The sequence below is a fragment of the Opisthocomus hoazin genome, chromosome 4 (assembly GCF_030867145.1).
Source record: "Opisthocomus hoazin isolate bOpiHoa1 chromosome 4, bOpiHoa1.hap1, whole genome shotgun sequence".
Lineage (NCBI taxonomy): Eukaryota > Metazoa > Chordata > Aves > Opisthocomiformes > Opisthocomidae > Opisthocomus > Opisthocomus hoazin.
This window is the reverse complement of record NC_134417.1, coordinates 94,525,077-94,548,111: the sequence shown is the minus strand read 5'-3', so window position 1 is coordinate 94,548,111 and position 23,035 is coordinate 94,525,077. Positions and strand designations below refer to the sequence as shown.

General features: G+C 62.3%; 2 protein-coding genes across 3 annotated transcripts in view; both read left to right on the top strand.

Moving 5' to 3' along the window:
- Nucleotides 1–21,791, top strand: part of LOC104328024 (uncharacterized) — a 28,056-nt gene extending 6,265 nt beyond the window's left edge. Inside the window, exons 7-23 of the mRNA XM_075417949.1 lie at nucleotides 275–516; nucleotides 2,959–3,324; nucleotides 3,529–3,615; nucleotides 3,759–3,804; nucleotides 4,014–4,232; nucleotides 4,474–4,578; nucleotides 9,961–10,073; nucleotides 12,074–12,129; nucleotides 12,840–13,083; nucleotides 13,172–13,724; nucleotides 14,593–14,931; nucleotides 17,678–18,079; nucleotides 18,174–18,300; nucleotides 18,626–18,739; nucleotides 20,504–20,614; nucleotides 20,742–20,861; nucleotides 21,045–21,791. Coding sequence (XP_075274064.1) covers nucleotides 275–516; nucleotides 2,959–3,324; nucleotides 3,529–3,615; nucleotides 3,759–3,804; nucleotides 4,014–4,232; nucleotides 4,474–4,578; nucleotides 9,961–10,073; nucleotides 12,074–12,129; nucleotides 12,840–13,083; nucleotides 13,172–13,724; nucleotides 14,593–14,931; nucleotides 17,678–18,079; nucleotides 18,174–18,300; nucleotides 18,626–18,739; nucleotides 20,504–20,614; nucleotides 20,742–20,861; nucleotides 21,045–21,748 — 3,948 coding nt within the window. The 3' untranslated portion in view covers nucleotides 21,749–21,791. The remainder of the gene's footprint in view (nucleotides 1–274; nucleotides 517–2,958; nucleotides 3,325–3,528; nucleotides 3,616–3,758; nucleotides 3,805–4,013; nucleotides 4,233–4,473; nucleotides 4,579–9,960; nucleotides 10,074–12,073; nucleotides 12,130–12,839; nucleotides 13,084–13,171; nucleotides 13,725–14,592; nucleotides 14,932–17,677; nucleotides 18,080–18,173; nucleotides 18,301–18,625; nucleotides 18,740–20,503; nucleotides 20,615–20,741; nucleotides 20,862–21,044) is intronic.
- Nucleotides 3,716–10,547, top strand: LOC104328034 (uncharacterized). Of its 2 annotated transcripts, XM_075420050.1 has the most exons (5): nucleotides 3,716–3,804; nucleotides 4,474–5,469; nucleotides 6,666–6,786; nucleotides 8,806–8,904; nucleotides 9,113–10,547. In XM_075420050.1, exons 2-5 carry the CDS (start codon nucleotides 5,104–5,106, stop codon nucleotides 9,643–9,645), a joined length of 1,119 nt encoding a protein of 372 aa, XP_075276165.1. In that variant the 5' UTR covers nucleotides 3,716–3,804; nucleotides 4,474–5,103; the 3' UTR covers nucleotides 9,646–10,547. The 2 variants fall into 2 exon arrangements, with proteins under 2 accessions (XP_075276165.1, XP_075276164.1); XM_075420049.1 differs by lacking the exon at nucleotides 3,716–3,804 and having other exon boundaries at nucleotides 3,906–5,469.
- Nucleotides 21,792–23,035: the final 1,244 nt, after the last annotated feature.

Sequence of the window (23,035 nt, the reverse complement as noted above, 5' to 3'; positions counted from 1 at the left end):
CAGAGCTGTTTCGCAGCTTTCACCGGCGCCTGTAGCTGTTCGGGACGTGCTGGAGCTGTGCGGGAAGTCTGCGGTGCTCAGAGTGACTGCGAGCCGTGAATCCACATGGGAGAGAAATCACTTCAGCACACGGAACAATTTGTAACGCTTCGGGCTGGAGAATACCTAAAGTGTTACCTCTAGGCTGCTGAGAGACCAGAATCCAGGGACTGGGTGGCAAACAAATGAGCTAAAAGTTAACTAATTGTCCACTAAACATGTGAAACGGTGTCAGGAAACACCCACTTGTGCGAAACGCTTTGAGAAAGGAAGCGTCGACCCGGTGCCCGTTCGCAAGAAGCCTCTTCAGGAAGTAGCAACTCGACAGAGGGGAGCAGAGCCTGAGAAGCGACTCGTTCCCACAGTTAAATCACGGAGCTCGTGGGGCTCCGTGCTGCTGAACCCCGGGGAGAGGATTCCTGAAGGCTGGGGGGTCCTCACCTGGAGCTGTAAAATGGCCGGGGAGCCTGGAATACGGTTTTTATTTTGCATAGCCTTAAAGCTGTGTTGCACTTACTTTGCCACGTTTTACAGGTCTTCTGTGTTTGTTCAGTTTTCCAAATTCTACGAAAACAGAACATTTAGATGCTCGTTAAACACTCTCCTTCAGAAACTGTATTTTTGCTCATGCTCGGTGTCTCTTAAGGGGGAGAGCGCTGTTGAGCTCTCAGAGTTGTGACAAATTTTGTTAAACAGCCTTTTTTACATGTGTGTTTCTGCTTAAGTTTTGTGAGGATGCCTTTTTGTTGGTTGGAAATGTCTCATTTTTTTTAAATTAAAATTGTTCGAGATCTTCCGTGTGCCATTCTACAGGGGGAGGAGAAGACATGAGTGAGGCCAAAGCGAGGGAGAGGCTCCGGGCATGTGGCCCCTCCCCCCGGCCCTGCTTTCAAGGCAAATCTTAGAATCATGAAGTTTGTAAGACACCTCTAAGATCATCAGGTCCAACCGTCACCCCAACACCCCCATGCCTGCTAAACCTTGTCCCCAAGTGCCACATCCAGATGGTGTTTGAACCCCTCCAGGGATGGGGACTCCCCCACTGCCCTGGGCAGCCTGGCCCAAGGCCTGACCACTCTCTCAGCACAGACATTTGCCCAATCTCCAAGCTGAACCTCCCCTGACGCAGCTTGAGGCCATCGCCTCTCGTCCTGTCACTGGTTCCTGGGGAGCAGAGACCAACCCCTCAAGAAGAAGAGAAGGTCTCCCCTCAGCCTCCTCTTCTCCAGACGGAACAGCCCCAGCTCCCTCAGCCGCTCCTCAGCAGACTTCTTCTCCAGCCCCCTCCCCAGCCTCGCTGCCCTTCTCTGGATACGCTCCAGCCCCTCCAGGTCCTGCTTGCAGTGAGGGGCCCAGCACTGCACACAGCACTGGAGGGGGGGCCTCAGCAGTGCCCAGTCCCTGTGCACCATCCCTGCCCTGCTCCCGCTGGCCATCCCATTGCTGAGCCAAGCCAGGATGGTGGTGGCCTTCTTGGCCACCTGGGCACACTGCTGGCTCCTGTTCAGCCGGCTGTCTCCCAGCACCCCCAGGGCCTTTTCCGCCGGGCAGCTCTCCAGCCGCTCCTCCCCAAGCCTGCAGCGCTGCTGGGGTTGGTGTGACCCAAGGGCAGGATGCGGCCCTTGGCCTTGTTGACCCTCACACAGTTGGACTCGGCCCATCAATCCACAGAATCACAGAATGACAGAATGTTGGGGCTTGGAAGGGCCCTCTGGGGGTCACCCAGCCCAACCCCCTGCCGAAGCAGGGTCACCCAGAGAAGGCTGCACAGCACCGCGGCCAGGCGGGGCTTGAATATCTCCAGAGAAGGAGACTCCCCAGCCCCTCTGGGCAGCCTGGGCCAGGGCTCTGTCACCCTCAAAGGGAAGAAGTTCTTCCTCGGGTTCAGCTGGAGCTTCCTCTGCTCCAGTTTGTGCCCGTTGCCCCTTGTCCTGGCGCTGGGCACCACTACAAAGAGTCTGGCCCCGTCCTCCTGACCCCCACCCTGCAGATATTTAGAGGCATTTCCAAAGTCCCCTCTCAGCCTTCTCTTCTCCAGGCTGAACAAGCCCAGCTCCCTCAGCCTCTTCTCCTAGGAGAGATGCTCCAGTCCCCTCCTCATCCTCGTAGCCCTGCGCTGGGCTCTCTCCAGTAGCTCCTCATCTTTCTTGAACTGGGGAGCCCAGCACTGGACACAGCACTGCAGATGGGGCCTCAGTGGGGCAGAGCAGAGGGGGAGGAGACCCTCCCTCGCCCTGCTGCCCTCACTCCTCTGAATGCACCCCAGGAGACCATTGGCCTTCTGGGCAGCCAGGGCACGCTGCTGGCTCATGGTCACCCTGTCGTCCCCCAGCACTCCCAGTCCCTCTCCGCAGAGCTGCTCTCCAGCAGCTCAGCCCCAGCCTGGACTGGTGCCTGGGGTTGTTCCTCCCCAGGCGCAGGACCCTGCCCTTGCCCTTGTTGAGCTCCATCAGGTTCCTCTCTGCCCAACTCTCCAGCCTGTGCAGATCTTGCTGGATGGCAGCACAGCCTGCCGCTGTGTCCACCACTCCTCCCAGTTCTGTGTCACCAGCAAACTTGCTGAGGGTACGCTCTAACTCTTCATCTAGGTCATTGATGAAGAAGTTAAACAAGACTGGGCCCAGTACTGACCCCTGAGGAACCCCACTAGGTACCGGCCTCCAACCAGACTCAGCACCGCTGATGCCAACCCTCTGAGCTCGGCCATTCAGCCAGTTCTCGATCCACCTCACCGACCACTCACCCAGCCCACACTTCCTGAGCTCCCCTGTGAGGATGTGACAGGAGACAGCGTCCAAAGCCTTGCTGAAGTTGAGGTAGACAACACCCACGGCTCTCCCAGCCTGCCCAGACCCCTCTGCAGAGCCTTCCTGCCCTCGAGCAGATCGACGCTCCCGCCCAGCGTGGTGTCCCCTGTAGACTGACTGAGGGAGCACGTGATCCTCTCACCCAGATCACGGATGAAGATGCTGAGCACCGGCCCCTTCCTTTGGATGTGGAAACAACCAGCAACGGGGCAGAGGGGGGAGCGGGGCCCTCCTGGGCTGCGCGAGGCCTCCCTGGTGGGAACGGGGCTCGTCCCGGGGACATGCCGCCCCCACCCCCGGGCCGGGGCCGCGCTCCGGGGCAGCGCATCCCCCCCTCTCCCGCCGCCCGTCGGCCCTCCCCGAGCAGGCCCTGGGCCTGGGCCTGCGCCCCCTCCTCCTCCTCCTCCTCCTCCTCCTCCTGCGGGCAGCCGGGCACGGGGCTTCGCGGCGGAGCCACTTCCCGGGGGCCGCCCCGTGGGTTCGCGGCGCCTCACAGCCCCGCGCCCCGCGCCCCGCGCCCCGCGCCCCGGCCCCGGCCCCGGCCCCGGCCCCGGCCCCGCGCCCCGCGCCCCGGCCCCGGCCCCGGCCCCGGCCGCTCCACCGTTGCTATGCCAACAAGAAGGCGCGGGCTCGCAATCCCCGCCTCCCTTCCCCCGAGGTCACGCTTGCCTCCTCCAATCAGCGCCCTGCGCCTTCGCTCGCTGGCCAATGGGAAGGAGAGCGTCTGCCCGCCGCCCTCCTCGTGGAGGGCGCGCCTCACCTGCGCGTGGTGATTGGCTGCCGTGGGGAACGCGTGGGCGGGGATAAGTGACAGCCGGCCAATGGCGAGTGGAGATGGGCCGGCTCACCCTGCCTGGGGCTAGTCGCGCTAATGGCCGGCGCCCCGCCCGATTGGCTGCTGCCCGCGTGAAGGGCGTGGCGCGGCGCCGGGGTGGAAGATGGCGGCGGGGCGGGGGCGGTGAGCGGCCGGGGCGGGGGGTGGCCCGTGGTGCTCGGGGCGCCCCCGCCGTTCCCCGGGGGGGGGCGCAGCGGGGGGCGCGGTGTCCCCGAGGGGCGGCCCGCTTTCCCCCGTCGGTGGTGGGGGTCGGGGGTGCACGGCCGCGGTCCTGCCGGGCCTGGGCCTGGGCCTGGGCCTGAGCCTGACCCTGACCCTGACCCTGGGCTTAGACCCGGGCCTGGCCCTGGGCCTGGGCCTGCCCAACAGCACGGCAAGGGGAGAGCCGGGCCGGGCCGGTACGCACGTCCTCCCACAGCTGTGGAGCACGGGGGCCAGGCTCAGGGCAGGAGGAGGAAGCGCTGCCCCATGTTCCTCTGGTGTCAGCCCAGCAGAGCTCGGGGCTTGGCCCCGGGGGAAGTAACGGCCTCCTCCTGCCCCACTGGGCTCCGGTGCGGGATCCGCAGCCGGGCCCCGGGCGGGCAGAGGCGCCCGATCTCCTCCTGCGTCCACCACCGGAGCCGTTCGGGCTCCCCGAAGCGTAAGGCGGGGGCGGCAGTGGTCGCTGGCACGAGATCGGGGCGACGTTTGTTTCCCGAAGTGCCCTCTGCGCTCTCTGTGGAGCCCCGTCGCTCCCTGGGTTCTTTCTGCAGGCGTGGAGCCCTGACGATTTCTGTCGCCGTCCTTTTCTAGCAGTGCCTCGTGGTGGTTTTCTTCTCTTTTCGACGCGCCTGTCTGAAGCTCTCCTCTCTGACCGACGTCCCTGAGACTCGCCTGCTCCAGCACACAGCCGCTACCGTGGGAAAGCCCTTGCTCAGCCCTCACCTTTACACCCAAGTCTTCGTTTTTTGGAAGCCGTGCGGCTGTCGCCCTTTTGTTGCTGCCTCCTGATCAGCTGCGTTATAAGCGTCGTTGTGGAGCATGGCAGGATTCCTCGTGGATACGCAAATTAGTGAAGTGCTTATATACGTGTACATAACGGAAGTTACTTTAAATGTAAATCTGCGTAGTAGTGGGCCGTTAAGCTGATTTTAAAGATTTTTCCCTTTCAGACTGTGCGCTGTTGCTCTGCACAGCTATGAAAGGGCCCCAGCTCCTCATCTCCGTGCGCTGCAGCCGTCGGCTGTGGTGAGCTCCGTCTCTCTGGCAGGGAAGCTCAGCACCGTGTTTCACTTCTTCGTGACCTCAGCTCTTTCTGTTCTTCAAAACCTTGTTTCTTTCTAGAGACGTTTAGGCCCATTTAATACTAAATTTGATTAGAAACTCTTTAAAGCCTCCTCCTGGCACATTATTTTTTGATTGGTTCCCGTTTTCCGTTCTACGATGGTTTATTGCTCGGCGCTGAACTGTCAGAACGCCACCAGCGGGGTCTACAAGAACAGTACCGTTACCTTCTACGGCTTTCCTTTGCAAAACAAACCTCTCTTGAAGCAGTGGATTCACAACATGGGCCGGGACATGGGAACGCCATCCAAGCATCAGCGGCTGTGTTCAAAGCATTTTGAGGAGAGTGCTTTTGAAATCGACCCCTTAAAAATTAGAAAAAACAGACGTCTGCTGAAAGAAGCGGTTCCCAAGAAGTTCATTTTGGGTGAAGACGGAAACTGGCTCGTTGGCACACCCCGAAGCTTCTGTGGTGGGATCAGTAACAAAACTCGGAAACGAATCCGGAGTCCTGAGCACTCGAGGGTAATGGAGATGTTTGCTGTCATGTTTACTTCCCTTAAATTAACAGAAATTAACAGAAGATTTGCACGTATAGCACTTTGGGGAAGCGGCAGTCCGTGAAACGTGCTGTGTGGCAGTAGAATGCTGCCAGCGACGCAGCGGGTTTCGTTTTTCTCCCTGATATTGCAGAGCGTGGAGGTGACACCCAGAGATCGGTGACTGGGGAAATGAAAGGCATCGTGGTGCTCAAATTCTGATTTTGTGCCGACATATTATGGAGGAGATCGGCTCTTTGTTGGAAAAGCAGTCCTGCTTCGTGCCATAAAATGGATTCGCTCCCTGCAGACCTGTGTTTGTACACGGCAGTCCTCAGGCTTGGAAAAATTTCCTTCAGAGTCATAGAGGTGGTTTGTCGGTGGCGCAGCGCCCACGGCATCAGCGTTTTGGGCCCAGACAAAAGCTTCGCTTCTGCTCAGCCTTCTCCCCCCGTGTATTTAATTTGTTTTGATCCCATCCAGCGACAAATTAATGAAACTTAATTATTTCTCTTGGCAGCAGATTTGTGCAATTGAGTTTATATGCAAGCTGCAAAACACCCGAAGCGGTGAGATGAGCGTTAGGTTGAGAGGCAAATTAAAACGCGTTGAAAGGCAAGCACGTACAAACCTTACGCTATAAGGTGCAGACACGAAGTACGTACGCAGTGTGTACGTATGCATTGCAGAAAATGCAGGATTCAGCTCTTGGTAGTCATGGGGCTTAATTTTTCGTTTGTGCTAACTTTTGTTGTTAGGGAAGGACTCTCACAGCCAGATCTGACAGACTGCGGCACTGCCTCGGGGCTTATTTAAAATACGCTCAGGAGCGTGTTCTGGTTTTCGGTGAAAGGAAGAGCCGGATTCCCTGATGGGGCTGGGGACGGGTGGTGACCACAGATTTCTTTTACCACTCGAATTTCTGACCCAGTTGTTCTAGAAAGTCATTGTTTCAGTTGAGTCACATTATTTTTAAGTGATTTTACTCATTCTGAGCTATGTGCAGATATGACAGTAGAAGATTCCTACGGAAAGTCCTGAACTAGCGTGCTGGTTACACGTAGCGCGGGCATTGCCAGAAACAGTTGGCTGGCGACCGCTTGCTCGAAACTGTTTGAAAAAGAGGGCTTTCGAGGACGCGTGACTCGCCAGTGGCATTGACTATTGAACGCTTTGTTTTAGGTCCCTGGGACATCTGATAATGCTGCAGCGCGTGAGGGGAAGGACTTGGAGGGTCGGCAGAAAGAACTCTACAGGAAAGTGATAAAGCAGAATTATGAATCTTTAATCACGTTGGGTAAAGGTTAGTTCTCCCTTTCTCGCTGAAGGCTAGCAGATCGGTGCTGACTGTCTAACAGCTGCTCCTCAAATCCCTTGATTTCTGGTGGATTAATCTTTAAATACTTCTGAATCTTTGCGATAGCAGATAAGCTCCACAGCCTTTTCTGTAAAGGCTGAAGGACAGCCACTTTTCTAACACCTCCATGAGCGCCGCCTCCCTGCGCTTGGCGGATGTTGGGCGCTCAGTCTGTGCAGGCAGGCAATACCTCGTCTGCATGGTGCGAGTGGAATAACGGAGAGCGAAACGGTCTCCCCTATTAGAAGGGTTTGGGGTTTGGTAATGTAATGCACGTGCTAACCATGAAACGAGGCACAAAGGAGAGTGGAAAAGGTTTAGATACCCGCGTGAAGGAGCCGCAGTGACAGACGGTATCGTGAATCCTGTGGACCTGTTAATTTTAATTAAGTTGTGAGTATTTTCCTCATCCCCACATCCCGAGGTATATTGGGTTATGTGATTCACTAAAGAGTGTTGAACTATTTTCATAGAATCATGGTGTGGGTTGGGTAGGAAGGGCCCTTTAGAGGCCACCCAGTCCAACCCACTGCCATGAGCAGGGACATCTTCAACTGGTTCAGGCTGCTCCGAGCCCCATCCAACCTGGCATGGAATGTTTCCAGGGATGGGGCATCTCCCACCTCGCTGGGCAACCTGGGCCAGGGCCTTACCACCCTCTGTGTGAAAAGTTTCTTCCTTATATCCAGTCTAAATCCACCATCTTTTAGTTTAAAACCGTTCCCCCTCATCCTATCACAGCAGGCCTTGCTAAAAAGATTGTCCCCATATAAAAAGATTGTCCCTGTATAAAAAGTGTCCCCATTTTGATGCAGAAATAGTTACATAACATGAATGATGCCTCAGAAAACGAAGAAGTCTTATTGGTTATTTTTAAGTGCCCAACTATAGATCTGTTTTACGTCACTGTTTTTGCAAAGGTGAAGGTGTGAGCCCTCACTGGCTCCTCAGCATTCAGGTAATTGCTTGGATTAGCAGAAGAAGAACCTGCTGTAATTAGAGGCTAAAAGTGCCTTTACTTGTCCTCGGGACCGGCGGAACAGAAGTGCCGTGAGCCCCAGGAGCTTCAGCTGTCACCTACTCTCGTTTGCGCTTTGATTTTTCTTGATCTTCCACTCTGCTGAAGCAACGCTGATTTAGCCTAACCTCATTCTGTTGCTGCTCCTGCGCTTTCAGATTTGAGATCGCGGGAAATAATGAGACAATGCAATTCCACTTCTTTTTTTTTTTTAATTCTTTACATACCTTCTGTTTTTTACGGTAGAGGAGCTAGAGTCTGCAGACAGCTGCCTCTATTTTTTTTTTTTTTTTTCTTTTTACAGCTCTGATCTGTTGGCAAAGTATGTGCTGCGCGTTGCACGAGGCGGGATTAGCTGGGGGAAGAGCAATTTGTCTGTCAAAGGCAGCTGCGACTGAATCAGAACCCGCAGCACCAGGCGGCCGAGCCGGGTTTTAAGGCTGTAATCAATTCAAGACCTTCCACGTCTGAACACTTAACTTTTCAACCTTTTGGCTATAATTTCTGGAATATTTAAAAAAATAAAAAAAGGAAGACAAATGTTGCTAACCTGCTTCCCAGCCACCCTCTTAGACGCCAGAGCCGCTGCATTTGCTGGTAGGGAGTTGCGCAGCTATTCGCTAGAAAATAGCGTCACAATGTTTTTTCCTGCGATTCTAGGAACAGCTAGGAAAATGCTGTTCTTTGAGAAAGCAAAAAGCAGTGTTTTTCATGTAAATGAACAAAAAATGAGTCATGTTACAAAGCAAGGGCATGAGTAAACTACAGGGCTCGGAGAGGCAGAGTGAACGGGCTGACAAAAAGCCCTCTTCAGGACTGGTCTTTGTGCAACGTATCCTTGTCTACATCAGTACAATTAAAGCAGGTTAGGAAATATCTTTGTAAAATGGAAAGAAAAATCAGAGGAAAACAGTAATCATAATTTCCACGTTCTGTTCCTTGTGCAGATTCTCCCCTTCCCAAAGGCAGTAGCCAGCCAAGAGCAGCGCTGCGTGTCAAGGGTCTGCAGGAGGCTGAGGAGATCCCCGCAGGTCGTCGTAGCACAGGTGTGTGGTGGCCTGAGACTCGTCAGAAATTAAATCTGCGACACGTTGAAACTCGTAGGCCGAGGGGGGATTCCACCCGGCTTTTTTTTACCCAAAACTTGTTTTCTTTGTATGGATGTAGCCGCAGTGAATCGGGAGTTGTTGTTCTTTGGAGATCTGTGTTATATCGCATCAGGTAAAGGGAACGTTTGGAATCTTGTTGTTCCAGGCTGTGTTGGGGCTGTGACCAGATCCGAGCTGCGGAGCCACGCAAGGGGTGCAGGAAATGCAGAATTGGGCGAATTGTCCTCAGGAGGATCCCGAGATCTGACTTGCCAAACTGCGGAGAAGGGGGTGACATCTGAGAGTCGTCAGAGTCCAGCAGCAGATCAGGCAGATCCAGCGGGAAGCAGAAGAGGTGACAGCTCTTCTGAGGAAGGAGGTCCGCATGAATTCAAGGAGACGCTTTTTTATCGGCAAGCCCATACAGGAGAAAGACCGTATCTGTGTATGGAATATCAGAAGCCTTTTAAATGGAAAACTGGACTTCTAAAACATCAGCAAACTCACACCAGAAAGAGCCAGGTGTCGTCGTACATATGCACGGACTGCGGTAAAAGCTTTGGTCGCCATGCGGACTTGGTTCGCCACCAGAGAACTCACACGGGGGAGAGGCCTTACAAGTGTACGGAGTGTGAAAAAAGTTTCGTGGAAAAGCCAAGGCTCACTAATCACTTGCGAACTCACAACGTATGCGTGTAATTGGTCTGCCAAAAGCTTTCTTGGGATAGATTTTTCCATTCAGTTATCAAAAAAAATCCATCTCCATCTAGAGAGGATGGCTTGTCGTCATTTATTGATTGCGGGGGAAGCTTTAGGATGAGGCAGTTTAATAAGACTGAATCACGTTCGAGGATGAAAAGCATCTGGTTGTTGCCAGCCCAACAGTCATTGATTAGGAGCTGATTTTAATTAGCAGCTGGATGATTCATATCTGGGAGGAGGAGTTGTAAAGAGCAGCGTTGACTGTACCAGAAGCGTTGTTAAAAAAAAAAAATCTTCTGGTGCGGCAAACAGCGTGTGCTCGAGAACGTCTGTACCGCTGCGGAAAACTGCTGGGAGTTTTTCAGGCAGGAGGAGACGGAGACAACACCGCGATCAGAGATCAGAACAGGATTGTCCGTCGAGCCGTAAGCAGGAAATGGAGCTCGTAAGGGTGTAGGTGAAGGTGGGTGGTTGGGTTTGATGTGAAAATAGCAACCGAAAAAGAAACAGTTAGTTCAGCAGTTACCGTCGTAGGACAGCGGCGCTGGCCGTTAAAGCACTGTTGCGTGGAGATAACGACCAGAACTGGTTGCTTCAAGCATCTGTTTATTAGGGGGAGACGCCAGTTTGATTTCTGAGATTCGGGGAAGGAGCATGGGTGTATTGGTAATGGACGTGCAAAGTACAGGCACCGTTGTAAGATAAAAAGGGCATCGCGCACAGCCCGGGGAGTCAAACTCTGCCCAGCACATTGTGCCCAGCACAATGCATCACGCTCAGCCCGGTGCGTGCCACACACCTTGGTGAGCAGCGTGCAGCTCAGCACGTTACACACAGCACAGCATATCGCACACAGAATCACGGAATGTTGGGGGCTGGAGGGGACCTCTTGGGGTCACCCAGCCCAACCCCCTGCCCAAGCAGGGTCACCCACAGCAGGCTGCACAGCACCGCGGCCAGGCGGGGCTTGAATATCTCCAGAGAAGGAGACTCCCCAGCCCCTCTGGGCAGCCTGGGCCAGGGCTCCATCACCCTCAGAGGGAAGAAGTTCTTCCTCGGGTTCAGCTGGAGCTTCCTCGGCTTCAGTTTGTGCCCGTTGCCCCTTGTCCTGTCGCTGGGCGCCACTGCAAAGAGTCTGGCCCCGTCCTCCTGACCCCCACCCTGCGGATATTTAGAGGCATTTCCAAGGTCCCCTCTCAGCCTTCTCTTCTCCAGGCTGAACAAGCCCAGCTCCCTCAGCCTCTCCTCCTAGGAGAGATGCTCCAGTCCCCTCCTCATCCTCGGAGCCCTGCGCTGGGCTCTCTCCAGTAGCTCCTCATCTTTCTTGAACTGGGGAGCCCAGCACTGGACACAGCACTGCAGATGGGGCCTCAGTGGGGCAGAGCAGAGGGGGAGGAGACCCTCCCTTGCCCTGCTGCCCACACTCCTCTGAATGCACCCCAGGAGACCATTGGCCTTCTGGGCAGCCAGGGCACGCTGCTGGCTCATGGTCACCCTGTCGTCCCCCAGCACTCCCAGTCCCTCTCCACAGAGCTGCTCCCCAGCAGCTCAGCCCCAGCCTGTCCTGGTGCCTGGGGTTGTTCCTCCCCAGGTGCAGGACCCTGCCCTTGCCCTTGTTGAACTTCATCAGGTTCCTCTCTGCCCAACTCTCCAGCCTGCCCAGGTCTCGCTGGATGGCAGCACAGCCTGCCAGTGTATCCACCACTCCTCCCAGTTTGGTGCCATCAGCAAACTGGCTGAGGGTACGCTCTAACTCTTCATCCAGGTCGTTGATGAAGAACTTGGACAGGACTGGGCCCAGTGCTGACCCCTGAGGAACCCCACCAGTTACAGGATTCCTGCCCTGGGCTCCGAGGGTGACCCTGAGCGGCGCAGAGCAGGTTTTATGGAGATACTTTTATTTTTTTATGACCGAAACTGCTGCCAGTGGCGGTGGCCGTGTGGGTCCCTGCTCTCTCCTGTACGTCGAGGTGCCACTTTCGCCTGCGTTTGTCACCGTGCCTGCTCCCCGCGAGCGAGGTTCTGCCCCCTGGAGCTGGGGAGGCGGGGTGGGGAGCAGGGGGTCCCAGTCCCCAGGGATCCCTGTCCTTCAGCTCCTTCCCACCCAGAGCTGCTGGGTGCGAGGGGATGGTGGGGAGTGAAAAAAAAAACCCACACAAAACCCAATAAATTGCCATTATTTGCGTCTGTCTGCAGGTCGCTGTCACCAAACGCTGTCCTGGGAGCCCTCCCGGTCACCGTGCCGCGGTCCGGGCACGGGGACGGCACCGTTGGGACCGGGGTGGGGAGGGCAGCGCTGGACGGGGTTTTTATTTCACCAAAGACCGTCGTTTCCCACCCACTCCCTTAATTGCGTGGAGAGAACGAGCCCCCCTAACCCCGCTTTTTTCCGGGGGTCCCCGGCCCCGCTCCCCGTCCCCCGAAGGGCATCGCCCGCCGCCCAGCAGCTCACACCTTGGGCCCAGTCCATCCCCGGCAATGGTGGGTGCCCACCGCCCCGGCTCAGCCCTGGGGCTGGGGGAGCACCCCGGGGTGGTGGGCTTTGGGGGTCTTGGGGTGTCCCGGCCAGGGGGGACGCGGCGTTGGAGGGGACGCCGGAGCGATCGCGTCCTCCAGCGAAATGGCTGCTCGGGCTCCCGTGACGCCGGCTCGGCCCGTTAACCCTTCTCGTCCCGCCCGGGGGCTGGGGCCGGCAGAGGGGGTCCCCACCCGCTGCGGCCCACCCGTACGGACCCCGGGGTGCCGCGGTGCCACCGGAGGAGGTCCCATGGGGACCTTTCTCCCTTCTCCAGGGAGGTTTCCATGAAGACAGGACTGGCACGCTTTTCCGTGGGCCCCCGGTGCCGTTAGACCAAGGGGTCCCGGGGTTGGGGTGAGCGCGCAAGGGGGTCCCCCCAAGCCCTGTCCACCCCCGTGTGTGGGTCTCCCACCCGTCCCTGGCCAGGACAGGGGTCCTGGTGTGGGTGGCCGGGTGCTCCCCTCCCCACGCCCGGCACTCACCTCAGGCTCTCGGGCCACCGGCGTCACCGGGGGTTTGCCGGAGGGGGAAGCGGGGTCCCAACAGCGCAGCCCAAGGGTGGGGGGGGGACACCCCCTCCCCAGCCCCAATCTGCCACCCGTGGGGCCGCCACCGGGACCCTGGGGTGCCGTGACCCGGGGTGCCGGCGGGGATGCGGGGACTTGGGGTTCAGGGCACCCCCGGGTCTCGGTGCCGGCGCCGACGCCAGCACTGGGACCGATGCTGGTGCTGGGCCAGGGCACAGTGCTGATACTGGTGCTGGTACTGGTGCTGATGCCGGTGCCAATGCCAATACCGGTGCCAGGGCTCGGTGCTGGTACTGGTGCTGGCGCCGATGCTGGTCCCGATGCTGATACTGGTGCCAGCACTCAGCGCTGTCACTGGTGCTGGTGCCAACACCAGTGCCAGGGCTTGATGTTGGCGCTGATGCTGGTGCCAATGCTGGGACTGGTGCCAGTGCCCACATCAGTGCCGATGCCCGTTCCAGCGCTAATGCCAGTGCAGATGCCAGCGCCAGGGCTCGCTGCTGGTGGTGGTGCCCATGCCAGTGCTGATGCTGGTGGCTGTACCAGTGCCCGTACTGGTGCCGGTGGTGGCAGCAGTGCTGGCGCTCCTGGCAGTGCCGGTGGTGAGGTGGCTGTGGCTGCCAGTGCCCATACTGGTGGCAGTGCTGGTACCCATACCAATGCCAGTGCCGGTGGTGAGGTGGCTGTGGCTGGCAGTGCTGGTACCAGTGCCAGAGCCCATACTGGTGCTGGTGGCAGTGCCCATACTGGTGCCGGTGGCAGGGCCAGTGGCGGTGATGGTGGCAGGGCAGCTGCGGCTGTGGGTGGCGGTGCTGGGGCCAGGGGCGGTGCCAATGGCAGGGCTGGTGCCGGTGGCAGTGTGGCCGTGGCTGCTGGTGCCAGTGACAGTGACAGTGCCCATACTGGTGCTGGTGCTGATGCTGGTGACCATACTGGTGCCGGTCCCCATACTGGTGGCAGTGGCAGTGCCCATACCAGCGACAGTGCCCACTCAGATGCCGTTGCCAGTGGCGATGCCGGCATCTATACTGGTGCCCATACTGTTCCCATACCGGTGGTGACACCAGTGCCCATACTGGTGCCCATACCAGTGCCCATACCGGTGTCTGTGCCCATACCAGTGCCCGTACCAGTGCCCACAGCAGTACTAGTGCCTGTGCTGGTACCCATGCTGCTGCCCATACTGGTACCAGTGCCCATGCTGGCGGGCGGGCGGCTGCCGGTACTGGTAACCATGCCGATGCCCACGCCGCTGCCGGTGCCCATCCTGGCGGCGGGCGGGCGGCTGCCGGTGCCGTAGCCCGTACCGGTGCCCATGCTGGTGCCAGTGCCCATGCCAGCGGCTGCCGGTGCCGGTACCAGTGCCCATGCCGGTGCCCATGCCAGTACCGCTGCCCATCCCGGCTGCCGGTGCCGGTACTGGTGCCCATGCCGGTGGCAGGCAGGTGCCGGTGCTGGTGCCCATGCCGGTGCCCGTACCGGTACCGCTGCCCATCCCGGCTGCCGGTGCCAGTACCAGTGCCCGTACCGGTGCCGGTGCCCATGCCCGTGCCCGTGCCGGTGCTGTCCCGGCGGGCGGTGCCGGTGCCGGTGCCCATGCCGGTGCCCATCCCGGCTGCCGGTGCCCATGCCGGTACCAGTGCTCATCCCGGCTGCCGGTGCCGGTGCCGGTGCCCATGCCGGTGCCCATCCCGGCTGCCGGTGCCCATGCCGGTACCAGTGCTCATCCCGGCTGCCGGTGCCGGTGCCCATGCCCGTGCCGGTGCCCATCCCGGCTGCCGGTGCTCATGCCGGTACCAGTGCTCATCCCGGCTGCCGGTGCCGGTGCCGGTGCCCATGCCGGTGCCGGTGCCCGTGCCGGTGCCGGTGCCGGTGCCCATGCCGGTGCCGGTGCCCGTGCCCGTGCCCGTGCCGCTGCCGTCCCTGCGGGCGGTGCCGGTGCCGGTAGGCGGCAGTGCTCCGCGCTCCCGCCGCTCCCCCGCCCGCCGCCGCCGCCGCCGCCGAGCCCGGAGGAGGCGGATGCGATTCCCCGGCTGCCGCTGGCTCCTCGGCGGGGCGGCGGGGCCCGGCCCGCAACGCGCAGCCACCGACAGCGGCCCCGCCACCGGCCCCGCCACCGGCCCCGCTCCCGGCGCGGCGGCCCCGCACCTCCCCGCGTTCTCCCCGCCGCGGCCCGGCCCCAGCCGCCGGGGCCCGGCCCAGCACCGCGGGGCCATGGCCGAGTGGGCGCCCGCCCAGGTAAGCGCGGCCCGGCCCGGGGGCACCGGGACCGGGAGCCGCCCCGCCACGGCCCTCCCCACCCCCCCACCCCCCGGCACCGGCACCCCCAGCCCGCGGGGCTCCGGCCGCCCCCCCGCGCCCCCCCGGCTGCCCCCGGGGACCGCCCCCGGGGTGGCCCCGAGCCCCCGGGATGTCCCCGGGATGCCCCGGTGCCCCCGGGGTGCTCCGTGCGGGCTCCGGCCCCGGGATGCCCCGGGCACCTCTGACCCGGGATGGCCCCGAGCCCCCGGGATGGCCCCGAGCCCCCGGGAAGTCCCCGAGCCCCCGGGATGTCCCCATGTCCCCAGGATGTCCCCACGCCCCCAGGATGCCCCAGTGCCCCCGGGATGCTCCGTGTGGGCTCCAGCCCCAGGATGTCCCCAAGCCCCCGGGATGTCCCCATGTCCCCAGGATGTTCCCAAGCCCCCAGGATGCTCCATGTGGGCTACAGCCCCGGGATGTCCCCTTGTCCCCGGGATGTCCCCAAGCCCCCGGGATGTCCCCATGTCCCCAAGCCCCCGGGATGCTCTATTTGGGCTCCAGCCCCGGGATGTCCCCTTGTCCCCAGGATGTCCCTGTGCCCCCCGGATGTCCCTGAGACCCCGGGATGCTCCATGCGGGGTCCAGCCCTGGGATGTCCCCAAGCCCCCGGGATGTCCCCATGTCCCCAGGATGTCCCCAAGCCCCCGGGATGCTCCGTGCAGGCTCCAGCCCCGGGAAGTCCCCTTGTCCCCAGGATGTCCCCATGCCCCCAGGATGGCCCCATGCCCCTGGGATGCTCCATGCAGGCTCCAGCCCTGGGATGTCCCCATGTCCCCAGGATGTCCCCAAGCCCCCGGGATGCTCCGTGCGGGCTCCAGCCCCGGGAAGTCCCCTTGTCCCCAGGATGTCCCCATGCCCCCAGGATGGCCCCATGCCCCTGGGATGCTCCATGCAGGCTCCAGCCCTGGGATGTCCACATGGTCCCAGGATGTCCCCATGTCCCCAGGATGTCCCCATGCCCCTGAAATGGCCCCGAGCCCCCGGGATGCCCTGGTGCCCCCAGGATGCTCCATGCAGGCTCCAGCCCTGGGATGTCCCCATGTCCCCAGGATGTCCCTGTGCCCCCCAGATGTCCCTGAGACCCCGGGATGGTCCATGTGGCCTCAAGCCCCGGGATGTCCCCAAGCCCCCAGGATGTCCCCATGTCCCTGGGATGGCCCCATGTCCCTGGGATGGCCCCATGCCCCCGGGATGCTCCATGCAGGCTCCAGCCCTGGGATGTCCACATGTCCCCAGGATGTCCCCATGTCTCCAGGATGTCCCTGTGCCCCCCGGATGTCCCTGAGACCCCAGGAAGGTCTGTGCGGGCTCCAGCCCCGGGATATCCCCTTGTCCCCAGGATGTCCCCAGGATGCCCTGGTGCCCCCGAGATGCTCCATGTGGGCTCCAGGCCTGGGATGTCCCCAAACCCCCAGGATGGTGTTGAGAACCCAGGATGTCCCCTTGTCCCCAGGATGTCCCCAAGCCCCCGGGATGCTCCATGTGGGCTCAAGCCCTGGGAAGTCCCCATGTCCCCAGGATGTCCCTGAGCCCCTGGAATGTCCCCAAGCCCCCGGGATGCTCCGTACGGGCTCCAGCCCCAGGATGTCCCCTTGTCCCCAGCATGTCCCCAGGATGCCCTGGTGGCCCTGGGATGCTCCATGTGGGCTCCTACCCTGGAATGTCCCCATGCCCCTGGGGTATCCCCATGTCCCCTGGATGTCCCTGAGCCCCTGGGATGGCCCCGAGCCCCCAGGATGCTCCATGCAGGCTCCAGCCCTGGGATGTCCCCAAGCCCCTGAGATGTCCCCGGGATGTCCCTGTGCCCCCAGGATGCCCCGGTACCCCTGGGATGCTCCATACGGGCTCCAGCCCCAGGATGTCCCCATGCTCCTGGGGTGTCCCTGAGCCACCAGGATGTCCCCTTGTCCCCAGGATGTCCCTGTGCCCCCGGGATGCTCCATCCAGGCTCCAGCCCCAGGATGTCCCCATGCTCCAGGATGTCCCCATGCCCCTGGGGTGTCCCTGTGCCCCCAGGATGTCCCTGTACCCCCAGGATGTCCCTGTGCCCCTGGGATGCTCCATGCAGGCTCCAGCCCCAGGATGTCCCCATGCCCCTGGGGTGTCCCTGTGCCCCCAGGATGTCCCTGTACCCCCAGGATGTCCCTGTGCCCCCGGGATGTCCCTGTGCCCCCAGGATGCTCCATGCAGGCTCCAGCCCCAGGATGTCCCCATGCCCCTGTGGTGTCCCTGTGCCCTCAGGACGTCCCTGTGCCCCCGGGATGTCCCTGTCCCCCGGGATGCTCCATATGGGCTCCAGCCCCAGGATGTCCCCATGCTCCTGGGGTGTCCCTGTGCCCCCAGGATGTCCCTGTGCCCCCGGGATGTCCCTGCCCCCCCAGGATGCTCTATCCAGGCTCCAGCCCTGGGCCACCCTGGACACCTCCGACCCAGGGTGTCCCCGTGTCCCCGGCTGCTCCGTGCCCACCCGGTCCCATCCTGCTCCCGGGGGATGGGGGGGTCCTGCCTGGGTGGGGGCACGGGGGTGCAGGGAGGGGGTCGCTGCCCACGCGGCACGATGACCTCCCATGGGGTGGGAGTCACCGACCGCTCCAGGGCCGAGTCCCTGCCACACGACGGGGTGCCAGCGGTGGCAGCGACCGCCGTGGGGTGACCGTGGGGTCCCCTCCCCACCCGGCCGCAGGTCCAGGAGTGGAACGTGGAGGCCCCGCACCTGATGCCGCTGCAGCCGCCGCTGCTGCCGGAGCGGGCGCACGTGCGGGAAGCGCAGCTCCACTCCGCCGAGGCTTCGCTCTGGACCGTGGTGGCCACGGTGCAGGCGATGGAGAGGAAGATCGACCTCCTGGCCACCCGCTTGCTCAGCCTGGAGGGTCGGTCCGGCACGGCCGAGAAGAAGCTTCTGGACTGCGAGAAGACGGCCATGGAGTTCGGGAACCAGCTGGAGAGCAAGTGGGCCGTGCTGGGGACCCTCATCCAGGAGTACGGGCTGCTCCAGCGGCGCCTGGAGAACGTGGAGAACCTCCTCAAGAACAGGAACTTCTGGGTGCTGCGCCTGCCCCCCGGCCCCCGGGGCGAGGTCCCCAAGGTAGTGATGGCTGCCAGGGGATGGGTGGGCTGCGGGTTGGACGCGGGGGGACCCTCAGCTCCCCCCCTGAGCTGCCGGGGACGTGTCCCTGCAGGTGCCGGTGACGTTCGTTGACATCGCCGTCTACTTCTCGGCAGAGGAGTGGAAGAATTTGGAGGAGTGGCAGAAGGAGCTGTACAACAACCTGGTGAAGGAGAACTACGAGTCTTTGATCTCCCTGGGTAAAAAAAAAAACCCAAAAACCCCCTTTTTGCCCCTTTTCCCCGGGGGGTGGCTGCGTTTTCCCATAGGGTCGTGGACGTGGGTGGTCCAGAGAGCGTTGGCGGAGCTCCGGAGCGTCACGTTTCGGGGGGAAGCCGCGCTCCGCGCTTGGGGACGGGATGGCGTGTCCTGGGGAGCCGGAGCGGGCCCTCATCCCCCAAAATCCCGTCACGGGGTGGGGGTCCCGCTGAATTTCGGGAGCTTCTCCACCAGGCCTGGGAGACGGGGAGGGTCGGGCGGGCGCAGCCCCGGCGCCGGCGCCAGCCACGCTGTGTCCCCGCGCAGACGGTGGCGTCTCCAGAAGCGAGGCGCAGCCCCGCGGCGAGCGCGGCGAGGGACCCTGCGTCCCCGAGCAGAGGGAGATGGAGCAGAGGGAGCTGCCGCCGGACACCTGCGCGGGTGAGGCACCGGCCCCCCGTCCCCGCTGCCTTCCCACCTCGTGTTTCACCCACCCCGGGGATGTCCCTGCTCCTGCCCCATCGATCCCAGCACCCCAGGGCCTGGCTTCCCGCTGTGTGACCAGGGACGGCCGAGGGAGACCCCGGGAAATCCCCCCTGACTGACGCGTTGGGGGTCTTGGGCATCTCTTGGGAGATGCGTGCGTCCCCCTTCGCCACCACGTTGTGTCAGAGGTCGTGGGCTGTGTCACGGTCACCCGTCCCCATGGGCTGTGCCACCATCACCCTTCCATCCCAATGGGCTGTGCCAAGGTCACTCATCCCCATGGGTTGTGCCATGGTCACCCGTGCCTATGGGCTGTGCCATCATCACCCATCAGTCCCCGTGGGTTGTGCCATGGTCACCCATTCCCATGGGTTGTGCCACCACCACCCTTCCATCCCCATGGGCTGTGCCATGGTCACCCGTTCCCATGTGCTGTGCCACCATCACCCTTCCATCTCCAAGGGCTTGTGCCATTGTCACTCGTCCGCATGGGTTGTGCCACGGTCACCCATTCCCATGGGCTGTGCCACCATCATCCATCCATCCCCATGGGCTGTGCCATGGTCACTCGTCCCCATGGGCTGTGCCATCATCACCCATCCATCCCCATGGACTTGTGCCATTGTCACTCGTCCCCATGGGTTGTGCCACCATCACCTGTCCATCCCCATGGGCTGTGCCACCATCACCCTTCCATCCCCATGGGCTGTGCCACCATCACCCTTCCATCTCCAAGGGCTTGTGCCATTGTCACTCGTCCGCATGGGTTGTGCCACGGTCACCCATTCCTATGGGTTGTGCCACCATCACCCATCCATCCCCATGGGTTGTGCGACCATCACCTGTCCATCCCATTGGCTGTGCCATGGTCACTCATCCCCATGGGTTGTGCCCCCATCACTCTTCCATCTCTGTGGGCTTTGCCATGGTCACCTGTTCCAATGAGTTGCGCCATGGTCACTCATCCCCATGGGTTGTGCTACCATCACTCTTCCATCCCTGTGGGCTTTGCCATGGTCACCTGTTCCAATGAGTTGCGCCATGGTCGCTCATCCCCATGGGTTGTGCCACCATCACTCTTCCATCCCCGTGGGCTTTGCCATGGTCACCTGTTCCAATGAGTTGCGCCATGGTCACCCGTTCCCATGGGTTGTGCCACCATCACCCATCCGTCCCCATGGGCTGTGCCACCATCACCTGTCCATCCCATGGGCTGTGCCATTGTCACTCATCCCCATGGGTTGTGCTACCATCACTCTTCCATCCCTGTGGGCTTTGCCATGGTCACTCATTCCCATGGGTTGTGCCACCATCACCCTTCCATCCCCATGGGCTGTGCCATGGTCACTCGTCCCTATGGGTTGTTCCACCATCACCTTTCCATCCGCATGGCCTGTGCCATTGTCACTTGTCCCCATGGGTTGTTCCACCATCACCCTTCCATCCCCATGGGCTGTGCCGTGGTCACTCATCCCCATGGGCTGTGCTGCTGTCACCCGTCCCCACGGGCCGTCCCAAGGTAACCCATCCCCACGTGCTGTTCCACGGCCACCGATCCCACGAGCTGTCCCACAGTCACCCATCCCCACATCTCCCCCGGGAGTCTTTGATGCCCCATAACCACCGTGGGACGGGGACATCCCGCGTGGCCGGGGAGGACACAGGTGACGCCACGGCAGCCGCAGCGTGGCCCGGGCCAAGCCTCTTCCTTCTGAACAGAGCCGCTGATCTCCACCTCCGACATCCTGTCCCGGATCAAGCAGGAGGTGGCCTTCGTCGGGGAGCAGCAGTTCGCCGAGGAGCGGGGGATGCCAGCGGACCCCTGCGCGGGTGAGCCCGGGGCCGCGCCGCACACCCATCGGTCGCAGCCGCTGTGTTTCGGAAGCCGTTGCCTCCGCTCCCCCCCCAGCGCAGGATGCGGCCCCGCTGAGCCCCTGTCCCCGTCCTGTCCCCGCAGGCGCGGACGCCCTGATCACGGCGCACGATTTCTTGTCGTGGATCAAGCAGGAGGAAGAACCTTGCGTCCGCGAGCCCTGGGAGCTGCCGGAGAGGGAGATGCTGGCGGGTCCTGGCCCCGGTGAGCGACGTCGGGATGGGGCTGGGGGTGGGAGCACCCACTGGGAGCACCCACCCGGGGTTGGGGACATCCTCGTTGTCCCTGTTATGACAGAATCACGGAATGTTGGGGGTTGGAAGGGACCTCTGTGGGTCACCCAACCCCCTGCCGAAGCCGTTGACCGGAGCCTTTCCCTCCACGCAGCCGGCGAGGGGTTGCTGGTGAAAACGGAGGAGCGATGCCCCCACGCCGAGCCCCCCGAAGAGGTGGGTTTACCGGGGGGCTCCGGGGAGCTGCTCTTCCCCGGCGCGGGCTTCGGGAACCCCGATGGACAAGCGGCGGCGGCGGCAGCGGCGGCGGCGCAGCACAGACTGGGCAAAGAACCATCGGCCGAGGCGTCGGGCATCCCCACCGCGACGCCGGGTCCCGCCGACGAGCGTCCGCACGGCTGCGCCGAGTGCGGGAAGACCTTCAGCGGGAAGAAGAGCCTCCGGATCCACCAACGGAGCCACGCGGCCGAGAGGCCCTACCCGTGCGCCGAATGCGGCAAGAGCTTCAACTGCCACTCGGGCTTGGCGCGGCACCAGATGATCCACCGCGGCGAGCGGCCCTACAAATGCGCCGAGTGCGGCAAGTGCTACAGCCGCAAGGAGCACCTGCAGAACCACCAGCGCCTGCACACGGGCGAGCGGCCCTTCGCCTGCGCCGCCTGCGGCAAGAGCTTCATCCGCAAGCAGAACCTGCTCAAGCACCAGCGCATCCACACCGGCGAGCGGCCGTACCAGTGCCCGGCCTGCGGCCGCAGCTTCCGCTACAAGGAATCGCTCAAGGATCACCAACGGGTTCACGGGGCGGAGGGAGGTGGGGGGCCGGTGGTCCCTGCCGGCATCATGCCCCCCGGGGATTAAAGGAGGGGGGGGGTGGGGGTGGGGGTCACCTCAATATGGACTGACACCCACTGGGGTGGGGGGGCCAGGCGTCGGCCACGCAGCTTCCGACCAAATACGGGCGCCCGGCTGGGGCAGGGGGACCCCTGGGGTGGGGGGGGGCAGGCACCCACATCCCCCCCCACCCCCAGCCGACCCTGGCACGGGGACCCCCGGGGTGGGGGGGGGCAGGCACCCACATCCCCCCCCACCCCCAGCCGACCCTGGCACGGGGACACCCGGGGTGGGGGGGGGCAGGCACCCACATCCCCCCCCACCCCCAGCCGACCCTGGCACGGGGACCCCCGGGGTGGGGGGGGGCAGGCACCCACATCCCCCCCCACCCCCAGCCGACCCTGGCACGGGGACCCCTGGGTTGGGGGGGGGCAGGCACCCACATCCCCCCCCACCCCCGGCCGACCCTGGCATGGGGACCCCTGGGTTGGGGGGGGGCAGGCACCCACACGCCCCCTCCACCCCCCCAGCCACGGATGGACGCTCTTTGCCCCCCCCCCCCCCCCCCCCCCAGACAATCTCACTGCACGGGATGGGGAGCAGCCCCTCGCCCCCCATCCACCCCCCCTCCATGTCTCCCCCCCCCCCCCAGCCTGCTGCTCTCTGCTCCCCACCCCCCCCCGCTTATTTTTACTCCCCCCCCCCCCGCTCTGTACAGTGCTTGGGCTGTAGTTTTGTATGGACGATGCGATACGGAATAAAGTCGTGCTGGGCTGCAGCGGCTTCACCCCCCCCCCAACCCAGCCCCGCGGGGTCCCCCATCTCCCAGAGCCCCCCCATCTCCCCAGCCCCCCCCCCCCCCCCCACCAGGGTCGCACCCCAGGAAGGCTGAGGGATGAGGGGGGGACATGGTGGCACAGCAGTGGGAACGGCCGAGGGGAGGGGGCTGCCGGCACCCCCGGTGTCACCGGCTGCGGTGAGACCCCCCCCCCGGGGGCTGTGCAGAGACCCCCAGGGCTGCACAGACCCCCCCCCCCCCCGGAGTGGGTGCACCCCCGGGTGAAACCCTGCAGGGCGAGGGGAGGCCACGCCGGAGCTTGCACGCGCACGCGTGTCCGTGTCAGCAAGGCGGCCGCGGTCCCCGGCACGGTGGGGGGTCCTGCGTGTCCCCCGGGGGGGGGGGGGGTCTGCAGCCCCCCGACCCCCCAGGCCCAACCCTTCCCAGCCACCCCGCTTCCCAGCGGTGCTGATTTTTCCTGCTTTTCCCCAAATCGCGGGGGCAGCTGGCTGAGGCCAAGCCCTCCGCGGGTGGAG